This window comes from Sus scrofa, chromosome 10, assembly GCF_054392235.1.
Source record: "Sus scrofa isolate SSC_HxYL_T2T_F1_AM1 chromosome 10, Sscrofa_HxYL_maternal_Yorkshire_Landrace_v2.0, whole genome shotgun sequence".
NCBI lineage: Eukaryota > Metazoa > Chordata > Mammalia > Artiodactyla > Suidae > Sus > Sus scrofa.
In genome coordinates, this window is record NC_139392.1 from 59,419,187 (window position 1) to 59,442,693 (window position 23,507).

Below are 23,507 nucleotides of genomic sequence, written 5' to 3' on the forward strand. Positions count from 1 at the left end.
ACAATGGGTTGAACTGAACTTTATGCCACCTCCACTGCTGTCTTGCCACAGCCATAATAAACTGGATATGGAGCTCAGAACCATTAGCTGGACAACTACTGACTCTGGACAATTTAGCCCCCAAAGGATATCAGGGATATCTTTGGCACCTCATATCTTGCCTCTTGTGGAACCTCATGTGCCACACTTAGTTCACTGCCATACATGACCTACGGAAAGTAGGTACAATTAACTAGAACCCCCTTCTCGCAAAACAAATAACAGAGAAACCAACTGGGAAGGGAAAAGCGTTCTACATTAGGTAGTGCTTTCCTGACTTTTCAGAGTTCTCGGCACATGAGGTTCCACAAGGCATTCAAAACACTCTAGGTCCTCCTAGAAATCCATCAACACCAAACTCTCCATTCACTCTCCCACCTCAAAAATACCACACTGAAGAATCATCCAATGATTACATGGAACTAAGAAACAAAAAGGTCCAAGAAGGTAACTAATGATTTCCAATGCAAATACATTTTTAAAGTCATGGAATAAGATCAGAGGGGTAATCTGAAAATAACCAGGTTCTGATTGTAAAGCTTCTAAACCAAAAAGCATAAAAGCAGGGAAGATGATCCCTGAGGCAAAGTCCAGGGAATGCATTTAAATTGGGAGTCAGGCAACCTGAGGACCTAGAGAAAGAGGGGAAAAAAAATGAGGCTGGTACCCAAAATGGCCAAAGTAGTTTTAGACAGCATTTTAATATGGAAAAAATTTCCTGCCTCTAAATGGATTAAATGAGAAATAGGGAGTTCCCATAGTGGCTCAGTGGTTAATGAATCTGACTGGGAACCATGAGGTTTCAGGTTTGATCCCTGGCCTTGCTCAGTAGGTTAAGGATCCGGTGTTGCCGTGAGTTGTGGTGTAGGTCGCAGATGCGACTCAGATCCCTCGTTGCTGTGGCTCTGGCATAGGCCGGTAGCTGTAGCTCCAATTAGACCCCTAGCCTGGGAACCTCCATATGCCGTGGGTTCGGCTCTAGAAAAAGGCAAAAAGACAAAAATAAATAAATAGAGAAATAGGCCATTCGGGGGGGGGGGGAGTGAATACAGTCTGTATTTACACAGAAGTAAAGGTATAAATTTTGAATTCCCATGGGTAATGGTAACAGATTATCTATCCAGGCAGCAGGAAAATGCAATGAGAGAAATCTTGTTTGGGTAGTGGTGTGTGAAGCATTTGATTCAACATCAATCTCCAAAAGCAAGAATCACTAACACCATAGAGCTACCACTTCTTCCACTTTAGGGTTTTAACTTGCCTTGATAAACAAGCACCAAAATCAAACTTAAAGAATGACTCTGCACTTCTGGTCCAATTTTTCAACAAATCTTCCAAAAATAATTAAAACCTTTTCTCTACATTGTCAGCTTAATTATATTGATAAAACAATGTATTTCTTTTGAAAGCATACTAACCTCTTAAAACAATTATATAGAATGAAAAAGAGAAATAGGGTAAACAAACTTTTCCACAGCAACGATAAACAGCAGAGTAATGCCCATAATATACTCAAGAAAGCAAAGCATGATCCTGAAATCTTACGTCTGGTCAAAAACTGTCATGTGAAGTATAATGGTAAACACACACGCAAACTCCCAAATACATAAGGATTTAACGTTCTGAACATGTAAGAACTCGGGGAATGGAATACAGCTCCTAGGAGCAATTCTTTGAGAAATTACTAATGGACAAATTTCAGCCAATTAATAGATCAAAGGAAGTAAAATAATGGGCAGTAAACAGTGAATTCATTTAACGCCAGAAATAAGAATTTTAAAAACTAGGGTTATGTTACAGAAAAGTACAGATTATAAATGTTATAACCCTGACAATAAAGAAACAATAATATTTTGGAGTTCCCGTCGTGGTGCAGTGGTTAACGAATCCGACTAGGAACCATGAGGTTGCGGGTTCGGTCCCTGCCCTTGCTCAGCGGGTTAACGATCCGGCGTTGCCGTGAGCTGTGGTGTAGGTTGCAGACGCGGCTCGGATCCCGCGTTGCTGTGGCTCTGGCATAGGCCAGTGGCTACAGCTCCGATTCAACCCCTAGCCTGGGAACCTCCATATGCCGCGGGAGCGGCCCAAGAAATAGCAACAACAACAACAGCAGCAAAAGACAAAAGACAAAAAAAAAGACAAAAAAATAAAATAAAATAAAGAAACAATAATATTTAAAAGTTAAAAGATGGGGAGTATGCGTAAGTAAAGTTGAAGGTACAAATAATCAGGTAACAATTATTTGTGGGGATATGAGGGTATGAAGAAGTGGAAATACACTAATTTTGCTAATAATCATAAAAGCTCCTATGTAAAGCAATGGTTTCAAAACTAATATAAACATGCCCCTGGAGGTTTATGAAGTATCCTATCAGTTCTCTTTTCTAAACTCCCTTTCCACAATTGCCCTTTACAAGAAATGCATACCTCCCACACACTCCTATAGTGCATTGCCCAGTAGTGATGAAACATCAGAAGTACAAAACAAAGAGAAATTTACACACAGAGCTGACTGTTTTTCTTGTTTTAAAAACAAAGGAGTATTTTGCTATGTGGCTGAGTATAATAATTCAGATATATAAAGACTAGGGTTACTGGAATTTTATTTTTATTAAAATGAATTCACTAATTTCACCCTATTATTATTAAGAAATGCATCATCTCTGAGGGAGAGTCCATTAAAGTAGAAAGTATAAGGAATACATGGTGATTCCTTATTTCATAGGCATAATAAAGTTATGGCAAGTCTCTATGCATGATCTGAGAATTACTCAGAGGCATGTTTATCAAGATGAAGTATATCAATGCATTTATTTGAATTAAAAAGAGGGGTCAGTTTTTTCTGATTAAAAATATATACTGGCAAGATGTGCTGAAATCCAAAATATATCTATTTTCTCAATCCTTTCTAAGTACACTGGATGGAACAAAAGTACCTAAAGAAATGAGTGAGCATAATCTATAGTCATCTGCTATGTTCTAAATAGACTTTTTGGTATACACTTCCCAGTAAGTGAGAAGCAAATATATAACTTGGTTATTACAGGTTAAAAACTCCTTGTGCACATTAGGAAGCTTCCAATTTGTTTTTGTTTTTGTTTTAGGGCTGCACCCATGGCATGTGGAGGTTCCCTGGCTAGGGGTCCAATCACAGTTGTAGCTGCTGGCCTATGCCACAGCCATGGCAACGCTGGATTCTTAACCCACTGAGCGAGGCCAGGGATCGAACCTGCATCTTTGTCGATACTAGTAAGATTCATTTACACTGAGCTATGATGGGAACTCCCCAATTCTCTATTCTTGACAAAAGTGGAGATTCTAATCAAGTTACTACCTTCCGGACCATTAAAATGATTAAAAATGACTGAATTAATAAAAGGGGGAGAGTAGATTAATCTTCCGTGCAGAAGAACTTGAAATAATTTATACAGGTATCAGCCCCAAGGGAGTATAGTGCCCCATTCCTTTAGTGTGGGCTGCACCTATGACTTTCCTTCTTTCCAAAGAAAACAGAATGGAAAGGTTTTTGGAAAGGAATAACTTTACAGTGGAGAAGCCCTAAAAAAAGTCTCAGCCAGGCGATGAATGTGAACATCAGGAGTGTCATACTGACCGTATGCACCCTTGATACAACATGATGAAAATGTATTTTACCTGCATGTGTTCCTCCCTAGTACTCATAACTCTAATATAATAAGCAGAAAAAACAGAAAAATTCCAGTTGGAGGGCATGCTACAAAAACACCTGATCAGTACTCCTAAAAATTGTCAAGGTCATCTAAAAAAATAGGCAAGTCCAAAAAACTGTCACAGCTGCCTGAGAAGAAATGCCTACTAAATATAATATGTTATCTTTCATACATGGAGACCCCTAGAGCAGAAAAATGACATCAGGTAAAAACTAAGGAAAGGTATGAACATTACTAAATAATAATGTATTAATACTGGTTCACTAATTGTAATAAATAAAGCACACTAATGTCAGATGTTAATAAAAGAGAAAACTGGCAGGTGTGGGAATAATGGGATCTATCTGTACTTTCTTCACAATTTTTCTGAAAATCTAATTTTGAAAGTTATTTAAAAAAGAAAACAAAACACATTCATGAAGTTCCCTAGTGGCTCAGTGGTGTAAGGATCTGGTGTTGTCACTGTTGTGGCTCGGGTCCCTGCTATATTCAATCCCTGGCCTGGGAACTTCATCATGCCACAGGTGTGGCCAAAAAAAAAAAACAAAACAAAACACATATTCATGACAAAACTACAATGAGAAGACCATGTCCCCCCACTGGGGTGGCTATAATAAAAAACATCCAAACTAGCAAGTGTTAACAAGATGTGGAGAAACTGGAATTCTCACACACTGCTGGTGGGACTGTACTATTTAGTGCAGCCATGTTGGACAGTCTGTCGGTTCCTCAGAAAGTTAAACAGCAAGTTACCATATGACCCAGCAATTCCATTTCCAGGTATGTGTCCAAGAAAATGAAACTATACAATACACATAAAGACTTGTACACAATGTTCACAGTAGCATTATTCATAATAGCCAGAAAGTGGAAAAACCCAAATGTTCATCCACTGGTGAATAGATAAACTGTAGTATAGGCATTCAATGAAATATTATTCAGGAAAAAGAAATATATGAAGGAATAAAAACACTGATATATGCTTCAATAAGGATAAACCTTGGAAACATTATTCTAAATTAAATCCAGTCAAAAAATACTACATATTATGACTCTATTCATATGTAATGTTCATAATAGGTAAATCCATACAGACAGGATTTACCTGGCAGTTTCCTAAGGCTATGGGTACCTGGAGTGGATACAAAGGTTGAGGGGGTAATGGAATATAAATGCTAATAGTTTCTTTAGGGGTTGTCAAAATGTTCTAAAATGTGGTGATAGTTGTACAACTCTGAGTATATTAAAAAACAAAGAATTATTTCATGTATCTATCTACCTACCTATCCTTCTTTCTTATAGTTGCTATCTGTCTTTCTGTGCATCCTTCTTTCCTTTCTTATAGCCACACCTGCAGTATATGGAAGTTCCTAGGCTTCGAATCAGAGCTGTAGCTGCTGGCCTGCGCCACAGCAACACTGGATCTCTGCTACATTTGTGACCTACATCACAGCTTGCGGCAATGGTGGATCCTTAACCCACTGAGTGAGGCCAGAGAATGAACCCGTATTTGCTGAACTACAAGGAGAACTCCTGAACTATGTATTTTAAATGGGAGAATTGTATGGTATGGTAATTATATATTCATAAAATTATATTTTTAGAAGACCGACAACAGATTACAATGTGATTTGTGCCAAATACTCCAAAGGAATTAAAAAGATTTCGTTACACTGCCCTAAAAATTTTATTCCATTGGCATCACATGTAAAGTTTCTTAATCCCTGCATCTAATATATATATATATATAATATATCCTTGTGTGTCCATATGTGTATCTATACATATGCACACAAGAATATACGTATTAGTATAGTCATATTATTCACATACATGTATATGTATGTATATAAAATTGAAGCTATATTCTGCCTCATTCTAGCAATATAACAATTATTCAGGGATACATGGACTGAGGACAATTATCTATCAGATTAAAAATGCATTTCTAATAATTACTAAATGTAAAAAGAACATATCAAAAGTATAATATACTTGTATTTTTAATCAACTGTATATTAATAAAATAATTCAATATAGAAATATGTTTAACTAGAGCCTTATCACAAGCAATTAAAGACCATTTACAGGGTTTGTTGTGGAAACTATTGTAAGTAATAATATATGGTAATACTAATATAATAATCAAACACAAACATTTCAAGTATTAGAATAAAACTCAAGGGAGTTCCCATTGTGGCTTAGCAATAATGAACCCAACTACAATCCATGAGGATGCGGGTTCGATCCCTGACCTCACTCAGTGGGTTAAGGATCTGCCGTGAGCTGTGGTGTGGCCATGAGCTGTAGTGTAGGTCGCAGACTTGGCTTGGATCCCACATTGCTATGGCTGTGGTGTAGGCCAGCAGCTGAAGCTCAGCTTCAACCCCTAGCCTGGGAATTTCCACATGCTGCAGGTATGGCCCTTAAAAAAAGAAAAAAATAAATAAATAAAACTCAGAAGGGAGGGGGAGTTCCCGTTGTGGCTCAGTGGTTAACGAATCCGACTAGGAATCATGAGGTTGCGGGTTCGATCCCTGGCCTTGCTCAGTGGGTTAAGGATCCGGCGTTGCCGTGAGCTGCAGCACAGGTTGCAGACGCAGCTCAGATCCTGAGTTGCTGTGGCTCTGGCGTAGGCCAGCAGCTATGGCTCCGATTCGACCCCTAGCCTGGGAACCTCCATATGCCTCGGGAGTGGCCAAAGAAATGGCAAAAAGACAAAAAGACAAAAAAAAAAAAAAAAAAACTCAGAAGGGAAAATATAATGGCAATGTGAATTAAAGAAAAAAATGTATTTTTAAATTTAATTTTGTGATGTAGAACAATGCACTTAAAAACATACAACTGGAGTTCCCGTTGTGGCGCAGCAGAAACAAATTTGACTAGGAACCATGAGGTTGAGGGTTCAATCCCTGGCTGATCACTGAGTTAAGGATCTGGCGTTTGCCATGAGCTGTGGTGTAGACTGCAGATGCAGCTTGGATCTGATGTTGCTGTTGCTGTGGCTGTGGCTGTGGCGTAGGCCGGCAGCTGTAGCTCTGATTTGACTCCTAGCCTGGGAACCTCCATGTGCCACAAGTTGCAGCCCGAAAAAGCAGAAAAAAACAAAACCAAACCAAAAACATGTAACAGAGTACTTGGTTTTTCGAAATTCTTTTAACGGTTGTGTAACTAACTCCTGCACATATAGACTACTACTGAAGAAACAGACGATTAAATATCCATCCATCTATGATAGATCGATCTAGATGAGTAATCAAAGGAAATCATGAAAAATATATAAGCCTTCCAAATCATAAGAAACATCCACATTTATAAAAACAACGAAGAAAAAAACAAAAGATAATGACAGCTCTATTAAAATGTATTATTCAAAGTCAAATTTTAGTTTGCAGAGACTAAGACTTTTCAGTGAAGAGTAATAATACTCCTAGGATAAGGAAGCAACCAATCCAGACATGAAGTCATGAAATCCAAAGCAGCAAGACAGAACTTAGATGATATAAGAATTCAGAGTAGAAAATTCTTCCATAGTAAACACAGAGAAATGAGTAACATATGCATTATTACCCTCCAAATACAATTCTTTAAAATCATGTACTAAACCTCTAGCAGAAGACAAAACAACCAAACACAGAAAGGATTCTTTTGTACTTATTAAAAGATAAAATCCAATCTTATGAGCCATCTAAAAACCTGATTATTCCTTATGTAATTCCTTACCTGACATTTTGAGTAGGATTCCACCTTTCAGAGGGCAGTTCTCCACTCTGTGGGTCATCTACCGGCGGATGAAGAATTGAAATGCATACATCTCCATTCTACGAGACACGAATATCACATTTAGTAAAATACTAAAAAAATGAGAGTAAAAAGTATCAGTTCTGCTAAAATTTATTTTATTCCTAGAAAATTTGTTTTCTTAGCATTAGAGAGAAAAATACTGCTTTTTCTATATGTTTGGAATCAATGACAAAGAAGAATTAAACATTTTTATATTATAAATATTCATTTTGACCAATCTCCAAAATACAACTCTTAATTAAGAAAAAAAAGACTGGAGTTTCTACTGTGGCACAACAGGATCAGCGGTGTCTTGGGAGCACTGGGACATAGGTTTGATCCCTGGACCAGCATAGTGGGTTAAGGATCCAGTGTTGCTGCAGCTGTGGGTCACAACAGTGGCTAAGATCTGAACCCTGGCCCGGAAACTCCAAATGCCTTGGGGCAGCCAAAGATTAAAAAAAAACACAAAAAAACCCACTATGTCAATAGCATCATCCTTGTAAAAATAAATCATTTTAAAAAGAAATAGACAAATACGATAAATCATAACTCTCAATATATGGATAGAACTCACCACTATGATTATAATATTGTGGTTTATAAATTTAAATTATAGGGCCTAACTCATAAGTTCATTTAGTTTAAGTCAAACACATACAGACTGTCTACCACAGGCAACAGAGATTGCTGGCAGAAAAGATTGAGAAAGATACACTCAGCTATCTCTGGGTCTAAAGTGAAATAAAAGATGCAAAATTTTTTTGAAAATTGGAGGTATAGCTATATAAAGTACAAAAATATTACAGATAAACCCAAACTTATATACACATACATACACAGAAAGAGGTAAAAGAATATTTTTAAAGGAGAATACAGTTTTAATAATCAGTATCAAATATTATATTCTAAAACTCAGCGTTATTAGAAACATGAGGAAACAAAAACGCACCACAGAAAGGAGAGAGAAACTAGGCATATTTGAAGAGGACACCTGGGAGGTGGTGTAGCAGAAAAACAAAAGGCTTAGTGGTGTGAGGAAGCTTTGAGATAGGCTTTCAGTAATGATTATAATTTTAATCTAAGGAAAATTTAGACATGAAAATGCCTAAAGAAATAAACCAACATTATAAATGTGCAGTTATATTTATTTTGTATTATTATACCAATTACCACAAACTTAGTGGCTTAAACACCACTCATTTGTTGCTTTATAATAAGTTTTGTAAGGTTCAAGTCTGATATTGCTCTCCAAAGAGCTTAAGTCAATGTGTGGGCAACAATGAATTCCTTCTTGGAGGCCCTAAGAAAGAATCCCTTTCCTTGCCCATTCTGGCTTCTAAAAGGCCACTCACATTCCTTTGTTCTTGGCCCCATTCCACTTACTCTCAAAGCAAACAATGTTGTATTTCTCTGAGCCGTTATTCCCAAGTCCCATCTCCTTCCTCACTCTCATTTTCTGCCCACTCTCTCTCTTCTACTTTAAAGGACCTTAGTGATTACACTGGCCCACCTGGATTATCCAGAAAAATCTCAGATGAAGGTCAACTGATAAGCAACCTTAATTCCTCTTTAACATGTAACCCATCATAGACTGCAGGGATAAGGGACCATTATTCTACCTACTGTAGTAGTGAAAAACCCAGTTTGAATCAAGAAAACAGAGCACAAAAATTAGGCCAGAGGAGTATGTTACTGTGTTCAGAGTTTAAAATGTGCTTAAGTAAAACTTTTGAGTAGTGAAATGACATAAATAGATTTGTATGCAGAAATGACATATTAAAAGATGGGCATCTAAACTTGACAAAGCAGGAGTTCCTGTTGTGGCACAGTGGAAACAAATCTAGGAACCATGAGGATGCAGGTTCAATCCCTGGCCTCACTCAGTGGGTTACAGATCCGGCATTGCTGTGAGCTGTGTTGTAGGTTGCAGACGCAGCTCGGATCCCGCGTTGCTGTGGCTGTGGTGTAGGCCGGTGGCTACAGCTCCAATTAGACCCCTAGCCTGGGAACCTCCATATGCTGCAGGTGCAGCCCTAAAAAGACAAAAAACATAAAAATAAAATAAAATAAAATAAAAAAATAAACTTGACGAAGTGTTCAACAAGCCCTAACACCGTCTCAAAATTAAAAACACCCGGAAAACTATAGTTACCTTCTATCTTAAAATTGTAGCTGTACAGAATTTTGTTTTGTTTTGTTTTTTGTTTTTTTGTCTTTTTGACTTTTCTAGGGCCGCTCCTAAGGCATATGGAGGTTCCCAGGCTGGGATCTAATCAGAGCTGTAGCCGCTGGCTACCCCACAAGCCAGTTGCCACAGCAACGCAGGATCCAAGCTGCATCTGCAACCTACACCACAGCTCACGGCAACGCCGGATACTTAACCCACTGAGTAAGACCAGGGACTGAACCCGAAATCTCATGTTTCCTAGTTGGATGTGTTAACCACTGCACCACGACAGTAACTCCTATACAGTAGAAAATTGACAGAACACTGTAAACCAGATATAATGGAAAAAAATAAAAATCATTAAAAGAAGGAAAAAATTTAAAAAAATTATAAAGGCTACTTATAAAAAAACCCCACAGCTAACAACATACTCAATGGTGAGAGCTTTCCTGCTAAAATAAGAAATAAGACAAGGACACCCACTTTCACCACTGCTATTTAACACTGTCTTGGAAGTTCTAGCTAGAGCAATAAGAAAAGAAAAAGAAATTTAAAAGGTGTATGAATTGGGAGTTTCTGTTGTGGCGCAGGGGAAATGAATCCAACTAATAACCATGAGAATGAAGATTTGATCCCTGGCCCTGCTCAGTGCATTAAGAGTCCAGTGTTGCCATAAGCTGTAGCATAGGTCACGGATGCAGCTCAGATCCAGCACTGCTTTGGCCAGCAGCTGCAGCACTGACTTGACCCCCTAGCTAGGGAACTTCTGTATACACCAGGTGCAGCCAGAAAAAGGAAGGAAAAAAAAAAAAAAATCAGCCTCATTTTTATACACTGGTGATGAATAACATAAAAAATTAAGCAAACAATTGCATTTATAATGACTGGGGTTTTTGTTGTTGTTGTTGTTTTAAAGCTGCATCTGCAGCATATGGAAGTTTCCAAGCTAGAGGTCAAATTGGAGCTGCAGCTGCCACAGCAACACTGGATCCGAGTTGATACTATGCCACATCCACTGCAATACTGGATACGAGCTGCATCATTGACCTACACAGCAGCTTGTGGCAATGCTGGATCCTTAACCCACTGAGCAAGGCCGGGGTAGAACCCACATCCTTGTGGTCGGTCAGTCTGTCTTTTCTTAACCCAATGAGCAACAAGATCTCTTGTAATGACTTCTAAAAGAATAAAATATCTCTCCCAAGGCAATAGAAATAAAGGCAAAAACAAACCAATGGGACCTAATTAAACTGAAAGGCTTTTGCACAGCAAAGGAAACCATAAAAAAAAAAAAAAACCAAAAAGATAACTTACAGAATGGGGGAAAATAGTTTCCAACAATGCAACTGATGCTTAATCTCTAAAATATACAAATAACTTATACAACTCAAAAGAAAAAAAACCCAACAACCCGATTGAAAAATGGACAAAAGAGCTGAACAAACATTTCTCCAAAGAAGATATACAGATGGCCAACAAGTACACGAAAAAATGCTCAACATCCCTGATTATTAGAGAAATGCATATGAAAACTACTATGAGGTACCACTTCACACCAGTCAGAATGGCTATCATTAATAAGTCCACAAATAACAAATGCTGGAGCATGTGTGGAGGAAAGGGAACCCTCCTGCACTGTTGGTGGGAATGTAAATTGGTACAACCACTATAGAAAACAGTATGGAGTTACCTTAGAAAACTATATATAGAACTACCATATGACTCAGCAATCCCACTCGTGGGCACATATCCAGACAAAACTTTCCATGAAAAAGACACATGCACCCATTATTCACAATAGCCAAGACAAGGAAACTACCTAAATGTGCACTGACAGATGACTGGATTAAGAAGATGTGGTATATATACAACATGGAATACTACTCAGCCATAAAAAAGAACAAAATAATGCCATTTGCAGCAACATGGGTGGAACCAGAAACTCTCATACTAAGTGAAGTCAGTCAGAAAGAGAAAGACAAAAGCCATATGATATCACTTGTATCTGGAATTTAATACATGGCACAAATGAAACTTTCCACAGAAAAGAAAATCAAAGACATGGAGATTTGGTTGCCAAGGGGGAAGGGGAGGGAGTGGGATGGACTGGGAGCTTGGAGTTAATAGATGCAGACTATTGCCTTTGGAATGGATTAGCAATGAGATCCTGCTGTGTAGCACTGGGAACTATATCTAGTCACTCATGATAGAGCATGATAATGTGAGAAAAAAGAATGTATATATGTATGTGCGACTGAGTCACCTTGCTGTACAGTTAGAAAATTGACAGGACACTGTAAACTAGCTATAAAGGAAAACATAAAAATCATTATTAAATCTTTTTTTTTAAAAAGAATAAAATATCTAGGAATAAATTTAAGCAAGGAGGTGAAAGCCCTGTTCACAGAAAACTACAAAACATCACTCAGAGTAATTAACAAAGACCTAAATAAATAGAAAAACAGTCTGTGTTCATGATGTAAGAAGACTTAATGTTGGCAATATTCCTCAATTTGATCTAGAGATTCAATACAACCCTAATCGAAATAATTAGTTCCCTTTTTTGCAGAAATTGACAGACCATTCCGAAAATTTATATGGAAATTTAAGGGACCCACAAAAGCCAAAATGATCTTGGAAAGAATAATAAAGTCAGAGGACTTGACTCTTGATTTCAAAACTTACAGTCAAGAAGACAGTTTAGGATTGGCATAATGATAGACTTACAGACCAAGGAAATAGATCCGAGAGTCCATAACCAGACCCATACATCCATGGCCAAGTGATTTTTGACAAGATCTTAAATCCATTCAAAGGGAAATGAACAGCCTCTTCAGCAAATTGTGCTAGAACAAATGGATTTCCAAAAACAAAAGAATGAAGTTGAACTCCCACCACATACCACTTACAAAATTAACTTAGAATGGAGCAAAGAGCTAAAATCTTAACCTCTTTTTTTTAAAAAAAAGGAGGGGTCTTGTTGGAGCTGGCAATGGAGTTTTAAGTTATGATATCAAAAGCAAGAGAAACAAAAAAAGGTAAACTGGACTTCACAAAAAAGAAAAACTTTTGTGCAAAAGACATAAAGTAAAAAAACCCAAAAAACAAAAACAACTATGAATATGGGAGGAAATACGTGCAAGGCATTTATCTGATAAAAATTTATAGTGTCCATAATATATAAGGAACCCCTATGACTCAAAGACAAAAAGGCAGAGTTTCTCTTGTCGCACAACGGAAACGAATCCAACTGGGAACCATAGGGTTGAGGTTCGATCCCTGGCTGATCAGTGGGTTGGAGATCTGGCGCTGCCATGAGCTATGGTGTACATCGCAGACACGGCTCAGATTCCGTGTTGCTGTGGCTGTGGTGTAGGCCAGTAGCTGTAGCTCGGATTTGATCCCTAGGCCTGGGAACTTCCATATGCCTTGGGTGGGACTAAAAAATAAATGAATAAATGAATTAATTAATTAAAAATAATAGTCAAAGAACATGGACATTTCTCCAAGGAAGATAAATAAGTGGCCAATAAGCACATGAAAGGATGCATAACATCATTAGTGATTATGGAAATGGAAATCAAAATGACGAGTTATCTCATCATATCCTCTCAGAATAGCTAAAATTAGAAGTTCCCGTCCTGGCACAGTGGAAATGAATCGAATCTGACTAGGAACCATGAGGTTGCGGGTTCGATCCCTGGCCTCGCTCTGTGGGTTAAGGATCTGGCATGGCCGGTGGTTAGAGCTCTGATTAGACCCCTAGCCTTCGAACCTCCATATGTGGCAGGTGCGGCCCTAAAAAGCCAAAAAAAAAAAAAAAAAAAGCTAAAATGAATATGAAAATGGAAAATAAGGATGGATGTGGAGAAACTGTAACCCTTAGACATTGCTGTTGGTGAAGTGGTTCACCTGCTATAGAATAGTTGGGTAGTTCCTCAAAAAGTAAAATACAGAACTACAATTTGACCCTTAAAACTCCATTCCTAGGTATACAACAAAAGAAGTAAAAAAAGTACTTACACAAGTAGATATATACATATGGTTACAGCAACACTATTCAAATATCCAAAATAAGAAAATGAAATAAGAAATGAAAAAGGAGCAATCTCAACAGATACTGCAGAAATACAAAAAATCGTAAGAGAATACTATGAACAATTATATGCCAACAAATCTGACAACCTAGAAGAAGTGGACAACTTTTTAGAGACATACAGCCCACCAAAACTGAATCAAGAAGAAACAGATCAAGTAAACAGATGGATCACTAGAAATGAAATTGAATATGTAATAAAAACACTCCCTACAAACAAAAGTCCAGGGCCAGATGGCTTCACAGGCAAATTCTACCAAACATACAAAAGAAGAACTTATACCCATCCTTCTTAAACTTCTCCAACAGGCTGAAGGAATAATCCCAAAGACATTCTACAAAGCCACCATCACCATAATACCAAAACCAGACAAAGATACTACCAAAAAAGAAAATTATAGGGCAATATCTTTGATAAATACAGACGCAAAAATTCTCAACAAAATTTTAGCCAACCAAATCCCACAACATATAAAAAAGATCATGCACCATGACCAAGTGGGATTCATCCCAACTTCACAAGGATGGTTCAACATATAATAATCAATGTCATACACCACATTAACAAAAGCAAAGTAAAAAAGCCACATGATCATCTCAATAGATGCAGAAAAACATTTGACAAAATCCAACGTCCATTCATGATAAAAACTCTTACCAAAGTGGGTACTGAGGGAACATACCTTAACATAATCAACGACATTTATAACAAACCCACAGCCAATATAATACGCAAGAGGAGAAAAGCTGAAAGCCTTCCTGCTAAAATCTGGAACAAGACAAAGATGCCCATTCTTGTCACTTTCATTCAATACAGTATTGGAAGTCCTAGCCACAGCAATCAGACAAATGAAAGAAATAAAAGGTATCTAAATTGGAAGAGGTAAAATTGTCACTCTATGTAGATGACATGGTATTATATATATAGAAATAATACATTATTCTATATATATATAATAATAGAAAAGGAATATAAAAATACAATGCCTTTTAAAATCATACCCCAAAAATTAAATACCTAGGAATACACCTGACCAAGGAGGTGAAAGACTTATATGGTGGAGAACTATAAAACATTAATCAAGGAAATTAAAGAGGATTCAAAGAAATGGAAAGGTATTCCATGCTCCTGGACTGGAAGAATTATTATCATTAAAATGACCATAGTACCCAAAGCAATCTATAGATTCAGTGTAATCCCTATCAAATTACCCGTGACATTTTTTACAGAACTAGAACAAACAATACAAAAATTTATATGGAACCATAAAAGACCCAGAAGTGCCAAAGCAATCCTGAGGAACAAAAAACAAGCAGGAGGCTAACTCTCCCAGACTTCAGACAATATAACAAAGCTATAGTAATCAAGATGGTGTGGAACTGGTATACAAACAGACATACAGACCAATGGAACAGAATAGAGCCTAGAAATTAACCCAGGTACCTATGGTCAATTAATATTCAACAAAGGAAGCAAGAACATAAAATGGGAAAAAGTCTCTTCAGCAAGTGGTGCTGGGAAAAATGGACAGCCGCATATAAATCAATGAAACTAGAACATACCTTCACGCCATACACAAAAATAAACTCAAAATGGCTTAAAGACTTAAATGTAAGACAAGATACCATCAAACTCCTAGAAGACAACATAAGCAAAACATTCTCTAACATCAACGGTACAAGTTTTTTCTTAGGTCAGTCTCCCAAGACAACAGAAATAAAAACAAAAATAAACCAATGGGACTGAATCAAACTTATAAGCTATTGCACATCAAAGGAAATAGTAAAAAAACAAAATAAAAACACAATCTACGAAATGGGAGCATCGTCAAATAAACAATGCTTAATCTCTAAAATATACAAACAACTTGTACAAATCAACAACAAGAAAACTAACAACCCGATTGAAAAAATGGGCAGAAAGCCTGAGTAGACATTCCTCCAAAGAAGACATACAGATGGCCAACAGGCACAAGAAAAAATGCTCAACATTGATAAAGATTAGAGAAATGCAAATCAAATCTACAAAGAGGTACCACCTCACACCAGTCAGAATGGCCATCATTAACAATCAACAAATAACAAATGCTGGAAAGGGTGTGGAGGAAAAGGAACGCTCCTACACTGCTGGTGGGAATGTAAACTCGTACAACCACTATGGAAAACAGTATGGAGGTACCTCAGAAAACTAAATAGAAAACTACCATATGATCCAGCAATCCCACTCCTGGGTATGTATCCGGAAAACAACTTTTTTTATTTTTATTTTCTTGTCTTTTTAGGGCTGCAACTTAGGCACATGGAGGCTCCCAGGCTATCGGAGCTGTAGCCGCTGGCCTGGACCACAGCCACAACAATGCTAGATCCAAGCCGCATCTGTGATCTACACCACTGCTCATGAAAACACTGGATCCTTAACCCACTGAGTAAGGCCAGGGATCTAACCTGTGCCCTCAACGATACTAGTCAGATTTATTGCCGTGGAGCGATGATGGGAATTCCCAGAAAAAAAACCCTTTTTTATTGTCTCTTTAGGGCCACACCCTCGGCATATAGAGGTTCCCAGGCTAGGGGTCCAATAGGAGCTGCCGCCACCCTACGCCACAGCCACAGCAATGCTGGATCCAAGCCACGTCTGAGAACTACACCACAGCTAATGGCAACACCAGATGCTTAACCCACTAAGCAAGACCAGGGATCGAACCGGCGTCCTCATGGATACTAGTCGGGTTCGCTAACCGCTGAGCCACAACAGGAACTCCCCAGAAAAAACTTTCATTGAATAGATACATGCACCCCTATGTTCACTGCAGCACTATTCACAATAGCCAAGACATGGAAACAACCTAAATGTCCATCAACAGATGAATGGATTAAGAAGATGTGGTACATATACACAATGGAATACTACTCAGCCCCCAAATAACAAAATAATGCCATTTGCAGTCAACATGGATGGTACTAGAGACTCTCATACTAAGTGAAGTAAGTCAGAAAGAGAAAGACATACTATATGATATCACTTATATCTGGAATCTAAAAAATAGCACAAACTAACCTATCTACAGAAAAGAAACAAACGCATAGACTTGGAGAACAGACTTGCGGTTGCTAAGGGGGAGGGGGAGGGAGTGGGACAGACTGCGAGTGTGGGGTTAGTAGATGCAAACTACAGCATTTGGAGTGGATAAGCAATGAGATCCTGCTGTATAGCACAGGGAACTATATATAATTCCTTGTGATGGAACATGATGGAGAATAATATGAGAAAAATAATTATATATATAACTGGGTCACTTTACAGCAGAGATTGACAGAATATTGTAAATCAACTAGGTAAAAAACTTTTGAAAAAAAATCAAAGCATCTTAATAAAACCAATTTTAAAGTTTTTACAATTTAAAAACTATATATTTGGAATTCCCACTGTAGCTCAGCAGTAAGGAATCTGACTAGCATCCATGAGGACGTGGGTTTGATCCCTGGCCTTGCTCAGTGATTAAGGATATGGTGTTGCCATGAGCTGTGGTATAGGTTGCAGACATAGCTCTGATTTAGCAGTGCTGTGGCTATGGCATAGACCAGCAGCTATAGCTCTGATTCAACCCTTAGCCAGGGAACTTCCGTATGTCACAGGTGCAGCCCTAAAAAGACAAACACACAAACACGCACACACACAAACATGACCTATATATTTAAAATGTATATGAAATGCGTTTAATAATAATGAACTTAAGCAGTTAGTCCTGGTCTGGAAAGATCATCAGAGAATGAAATGTTACAACTTTGTAAGATCAATCCTAATGTATTTCTTTGGCTTCATTATTTGATTCCTGAATGGAATAACAGTTACATTCTCAAAGAAATACCACAGAAGCTCTGTAATTCCACTAAACAGAAAAAATAATAACAATTTAATTAAAGAGAAAGAAATATGTGTTATGTGATCAAAGGAGATGAAGCAAAATCAGCTGGGGTACCATTATTTTTCTATCTAAATATAATTTTACTAGGTGTTATGAAATAAAAAGGACACAAAAACTCTTACTATACACACATTGCTATTTCAAGTATTCAAATGTGGTTCCAGTCAAATTACAACCCTCTGAGAATATAATGATGTATGTAGAGTATAGAAGGAGCATATAATGTGGATGACAGGAGAGGAATGGTAGAAAAAGTCAAGTATGTGTCAACTTGACTGGGCTAAGAGATGCTCAGACAGCTGGTAAAACATTATTTCTGTGTCTGTAAGGGTATTCTTTCTGGAAGAGAATGGTATTTGAATAAATATACTGAGTAAAGAAGATTTCTGCAACGACACGATTATTGAGGGCCTAAACAGAACAAAAAGGCAGAGGAACAACAAATTCTCTCCCGTTGGGTTGGTACATCTGCATTCCTGGTCCTTAGGGTTTAGGACTCCAGGATTCGTATTAGCAGTTCCCCAGTTCTCAAGCTTATGGCCTCAGACTAGGGGTCACACCACTGGCTCCCTCAAACATCTGGCCTTTGAACTCAAACTGAGTTTTAATTTTAGGGTTCCTGAATTTATAGTTTGAAAAAGGCAAACAGTGGGATTTCTCAGACTTCATAACCATGTCAGCAAATTCCTATAATAAACTTTTTTCCCTTTACTTTTTATTTTATTGAAGTACAGTTGATTTACAACATTGTGATTAATTTCTGCTGTACAACAAAGTGATAAATGTCTTCTTAAATGTATCCCTATATATCCTATTGGTTCTGTTTCTCTGATTTCCCAACTAACATATCTTTACTTTCTTTTTTTTTTTTTTTGGTCTTTTTTTGCTATTTCTTGGGCCACTCCCGCGGCATATGGAGGTTCCCAGGCTAGGGGTCAAATCGGAGCTGTAGCCACCGGCCTACGCCAGAGCCACAGCAACACAGGATCCGAGCCACGTCTGCAACCTACACCACAGCTCACAGCAATGCCGGATTGTTAACCCACTGAGCAAGGGAAGGGACCGAACCCGCAACCTCATGGTTCCTAGTCAGATTTGTTAACCACTGCGCCACGACAGGAACTCCAGTATCCTTACTTTTTTACCTGGTCTTTTCTGGGTGATTTTATTTATTTATTTTTGTCTTTTGTCTTTTCAGGGCCACACCTGTGGCATATGGAGGTTCCCAGGCTAGGGGTCTAACTGAAGCTACAGCTGCCAGCCCATGCCACAGCCACAGCAATACCAGATCTGAGCCACATCTGCAACCTACACCACAGCTCATGGCAACGCCGGATCCTTAACCCAGTGATCGAGGCCAGGGATCAAACCCGCCATCTCATGGTTCCTGGTTGGATTTGCTTCTGCTGCACGCCATGACGGGAACAACTTCTGCGTAATTTTAAAATGCATTTTTTTTTTTTTTTCCATTTTGGGGCCACACCCGCCACATCCGGAGGCTCCCATGCTAGGGGTCAAATCGGAGCTATAGCTGCTGGACTATACCACAGCCATAGCAATGAAGGATTTGAACCACATCTGTGACCTACACCACAGCTCATGACACACCAGATCCTTAATCCACTGAACAAGGCAGGGATCGAACCCACATCCTCATGGTTCCTAGTTGGATTCGTTTCCCCTGTGCCACGATGGGAACTCCATTAAAATGTAATTTATAATTATAGCTTTACTGTAAAGGATTTCTTGATACACTGAGTTCTTTTAGCTTTCAAAGATCTTATTTTGGGTCTCATCCACTTCATTCCTAATAGTTTACCATCTGAATACATAATTATAAAGATCATAAACTATACATAATTAGACCAACTCACCATTTATACAGCCTAAATTGCATTATTCCGAAAAACAATAGTTCTGCAGACTTGGCAAAAACCTTTTTAAAACCTTATTAAGAGGAGTTTCCTGGTGGCTCAGAAGGTTAAGGATCCAGCATTGCCACTGCTGTATCTCTGCTTGCTGCTATGGCATGGGTTCGAGTCCTGGCCTGGGAACTTCAATATGCCATGGGCATAGGCAAAATAAACAAAAAACCCCCCAAAACCTGAAACAAAACAAAAACATAATAAAAGACACCAGAGAGCTAACTCATGTTCCCCCCACCACCTTCTTAAGCCACATTAAAACAAAGAAATATACCAGGAAGAGAACCTTCACCAGAAACTGACCTTGATCTTGTACTTCTGACTTCCTAAATGAAAAAATTAATTTCTGTCCTTTTAAGAAACTCACCACATCTATGGCACTTTGTTATGGTAGCTAAAGCTAGGACAACATGTCTTAGGAAAAGCATATTAAGACAATAAAATCGACCTATATCTATTTTTTGCCTTTTAGGGCCACACGTGAAGCATACGGAAGTTCCCAGGCTAGGGATGGAATCAGAGCTTCTGCTGCCAGCCTATACCACAGCCACAGCAGCGCCAGATCCGAGCCGCATTCTGCAACCTACACCACAGCTTATAGCAATGCCAGATCCTTAACCCACTCAGCGAGGCCTGGGAGAGAACCTGCATCCTCAGGATTACTAGTCGGGCTCCTTACCACTGAGCCACAACAGGAACCCAGGATCTATTTTTAATCATTATTAAAACAGTAACATTTAAAAATACCATGCCCTGGAGTTCTCTTCATGGCTCAGCAGTTAATGAACCTGACTAGGATCCATGAGGTTGCAGGTTCGATCCCTGCCCTTGCTCAGTGGGTTAACGATCCGGCATTGCCGTGAGCTGTGGTGTAGGTTGCAGACGCGGCTCGGATCCCGCGTTGCTGTGGCTCTGGCGTAGGCCGGTGGCTACAGCTCCGATTCAACCCCTAGCCTAGGAACCTCCATATGCCGCGGGAGCGGCCCAAGAAATAGCAACAACAACAACAACAACAACAACAAAAGACAAAAGACAAAAGACAAAAAAAGACAAAAAAAAGACAAAAAAAAAAAAAAGATTTGTGAAGTAAATGGGCTTCACTGATTGTCTATTTCTGAGCACACAGTAACACATGTAACCAGGAATTGATACTGAGGTCACCCAACATACTATGAAGCAGAAATGAGCAAACTGTGCAGTATGATCCTTAATGACAAGTTTTTATTAATTTTCATTTGTGCTCCAAGTTACCCCTAGATATTTATAAATTTAATTTACAGGATAAATTAACAGAGATGAAAAGAGTCTCTTAATCAACCCACTTGATTTACATCACATTTAATTCCTAACTACGACTTAACACTTCTTTTTTTCTTGGCTGCACCTACAGCATGTGGAAGTTTCCAGGCCAGGGATCAAATACACGTGGCAGTTGCAACCTGTGCCACAGCTTCAGCAATGCCAGATCCTTACCTGCTATACCAACGTGGGACCTTCCAACACATCTTTAAAAACAAAATTGTTATGGTATGGAAATGACTGCATATTTTATAAAGATACACATGCATTATTTGACTGTTAAAATTTTATAAATATGAAAATATCTTTTCTTTGTGTCAGTACCATACAGATTTTATGACTGCAGCTTTGTAGTATAGTCTGAAATCAGGGAGCCTGATTCCTCTAGCTCCATTTTTCTTTCTCAGGATGGCTTTGGCTATTCTGGGTCTTTTGTGCTTCCAAATAAACTTTAAAATATTTTTTTCTAGTTCTGTGAAAAATGTCCTTGGTAATTTCATGGGGGTTACACTGAATCTGCAGACTGCCTTGGGCAGTATAGTCATTTTAATAATATTGATTCTTCCAAACCAAGAGCATGGTATAGACGTCTTTCCATCTGTTTGTGTCCTCTTTGATTTCTTTCATCAGTGTCTTAGAGTTTTCAGAATACAGATCTTTGGTCTCTTTAGGTAGGTTTATTTCCTAAGTATTTTATTCTTTTCGATGTGATGGTAAATGGGATTGTTTCCCTAATTTCTCTTCCTGATCTTTCATTCTTAGTATATAGAAATGCTGTCGATTTCTATGTATTAATTTTGTATCCTGTGACTTTGCCAAATTCATGGATGAGCTCTAACAGTTTTCTGGTAGCGTCTGTAGGATTCTCTAGGTATAGTATCATGTCATCTGAAAATGGTGACAGTTTTACTTCTTCCTTTCCAATTTGGATTCTTTTTATTTCTTTTTTTTCCCTGATTGCGGCGGCTAGCACTTCCAAAACTATGTTGAATAGTAGCGGTGAGAGGGGGCATCCTTGTCTTGTTCCTGATCTCAATGGGAATTCTTTCAGCTTTTCACCATTGAGAATGATGCCATAGCTGTGGGTTTGTCATATATGGCCTTTATTATGTTGAGGTAGGTTCCTTCTATGTCCACTTTCTGAAGGGTTTTTATCAGAAATGGTGCTGAATTTTGTCAAAGGCTTTTTCTGCATCTATTGAGAGGATCATACAGTTTTTATTCTTCAGTTTGTTAATGTGGTGTATCACACTGATTTTCGGTTATCAAAGAAACTTTGCATCCTTGGGATAAATCCCACTTGATCATGAGGTACAATCCTTTTAATGTATTGTTAGATTCAGTTTGCTAGTATTTTGTTGCGGATTTTTGCATCTATGTTCATCAGGGATACTGGCCTATAATTTTCTTTTTTTTGTGTGGAATCTTTGTCTGGTTTTGGTATCGGGTGATGGTGGCCTTACAGAATAAGTTTAGGAGTGTTCCTCCTTCTGCATTTTTTTGGAATAGTTTCAGAAGGAAAGGTGTTAGCTCGTCTCTAAACGTTTGATAAATTAGCCTGTGAAGCCATCTGGTCCTGAACTTTTGTTTTTTGGAAGTTTTTAAATCACAGTTTCAATTTCAGTACTTGTGATTGCCCTGTTCATCTTTTCTATATCATTTTGGTTTAGTCTTGGAAGATTGTACCTTTCTAAGAATTTGTCCATTTCTTCTAGGCTGTCCATTTTCTTGGCATCTAGCTGCATGCAGTAATCTCTTAGGATCCTTTGTATTTGTGATGTCCATTGTAACTTCTTCTTTTTCATTACTTTCTTTCTTTCTTTTTTTTTTGTCTTTTTGCCTTTTCTAGGGCCGCTCCTAAGGCATATAGAGGTTCCCAGGCTAGGGGTCGAATCGGAGCTGTAGCTGCCGGCCTACACCAGAGCCGCGGCAACATGGGATCCAAGCTGCCTCTGTGACCTACACGACAGCTCACAGCAACACTGGATCCTTAACCCACTGAGCAAGGCCAGGGACCAAACCCGCAACCTCATGGTTCCTAGTTGGATTCGTTAACCACTGTGCTACAATGGGAACTCCTCTTTTTTCATTTCTAATTTTACTGATTTGAGTCCTCTCTCTTTTTTTCTTGATAAGTCTGGCTAAGGGTTTATCAATTTTGTTGATCTTTTAAAAGAACCAGCTTTTAAGTTTCATTGATCTTCTCTATCATTTTCTTTGTTTCTATTTCATTGATTTCTGCTTTGATCTTTATGAGTTCTCACCTTCTGCTAACTTGAGGTCTTGTCTATTCTTCTCTCTCTAGCTGCTTTAGATGTTAAGTTAGGTTGTTTATTTGAGCTTTTTCTTGTTTCCTGAGGTAGGTTTGTACTGCTATAAATTTTCCTCTTAGAATGGCTTTTGCTGCATCCCATAGGTTTTGGAGTGTCATATCTTTGTTGTCATTTGCTTCTAGGTTATTTTTTAATTTCCTCTTTGATTTCTTCAGTGATCCACTGGTTGTTTAGCAGCATGTTGTTTAGTCTCCATGTGTTTGTGTTTTTTTTGCAGTTTTTCTTCTTGTTGTTTATTTCCAGTCTT

General features: G+C 38.3%; 1 protein-coding gene across 5 annotated transcripts in view; it reads right to left on the minus strand.

Annotated features, from left to right (window-relative positions):
- The window catches only part of UBE2R2 (ubiquitin conjugating enzyme E2 R2), a 120,942-nt gene that overhangs the window by 11,507 nt on the left and 85,928 nt on the right, over positions 1-23,507 (minus strand). For 4 of the 5 annotated variants that reach the window (XR_014817777.1, XM_021064700.2, XM_084979891.1 and 1 more), the window contains one exon: positions 7,452-7,549. Coding sequence is in view for 3 of the 5 variants with exons in the window: in XM_021064700.2 (XP_020920359.1) it covers positions 7,452-7,549 (98 nt within the window). In the remaining 2 variants the exon portion in view is untranslated. Of the gene's footprint in view, positions 1-864; positions 3,176-6,415; positions 7,550-23,507 lie in introns of all 5 variants that reach the window. The other variant, XR_014817778.1, reaches the window with a different exon arrangement.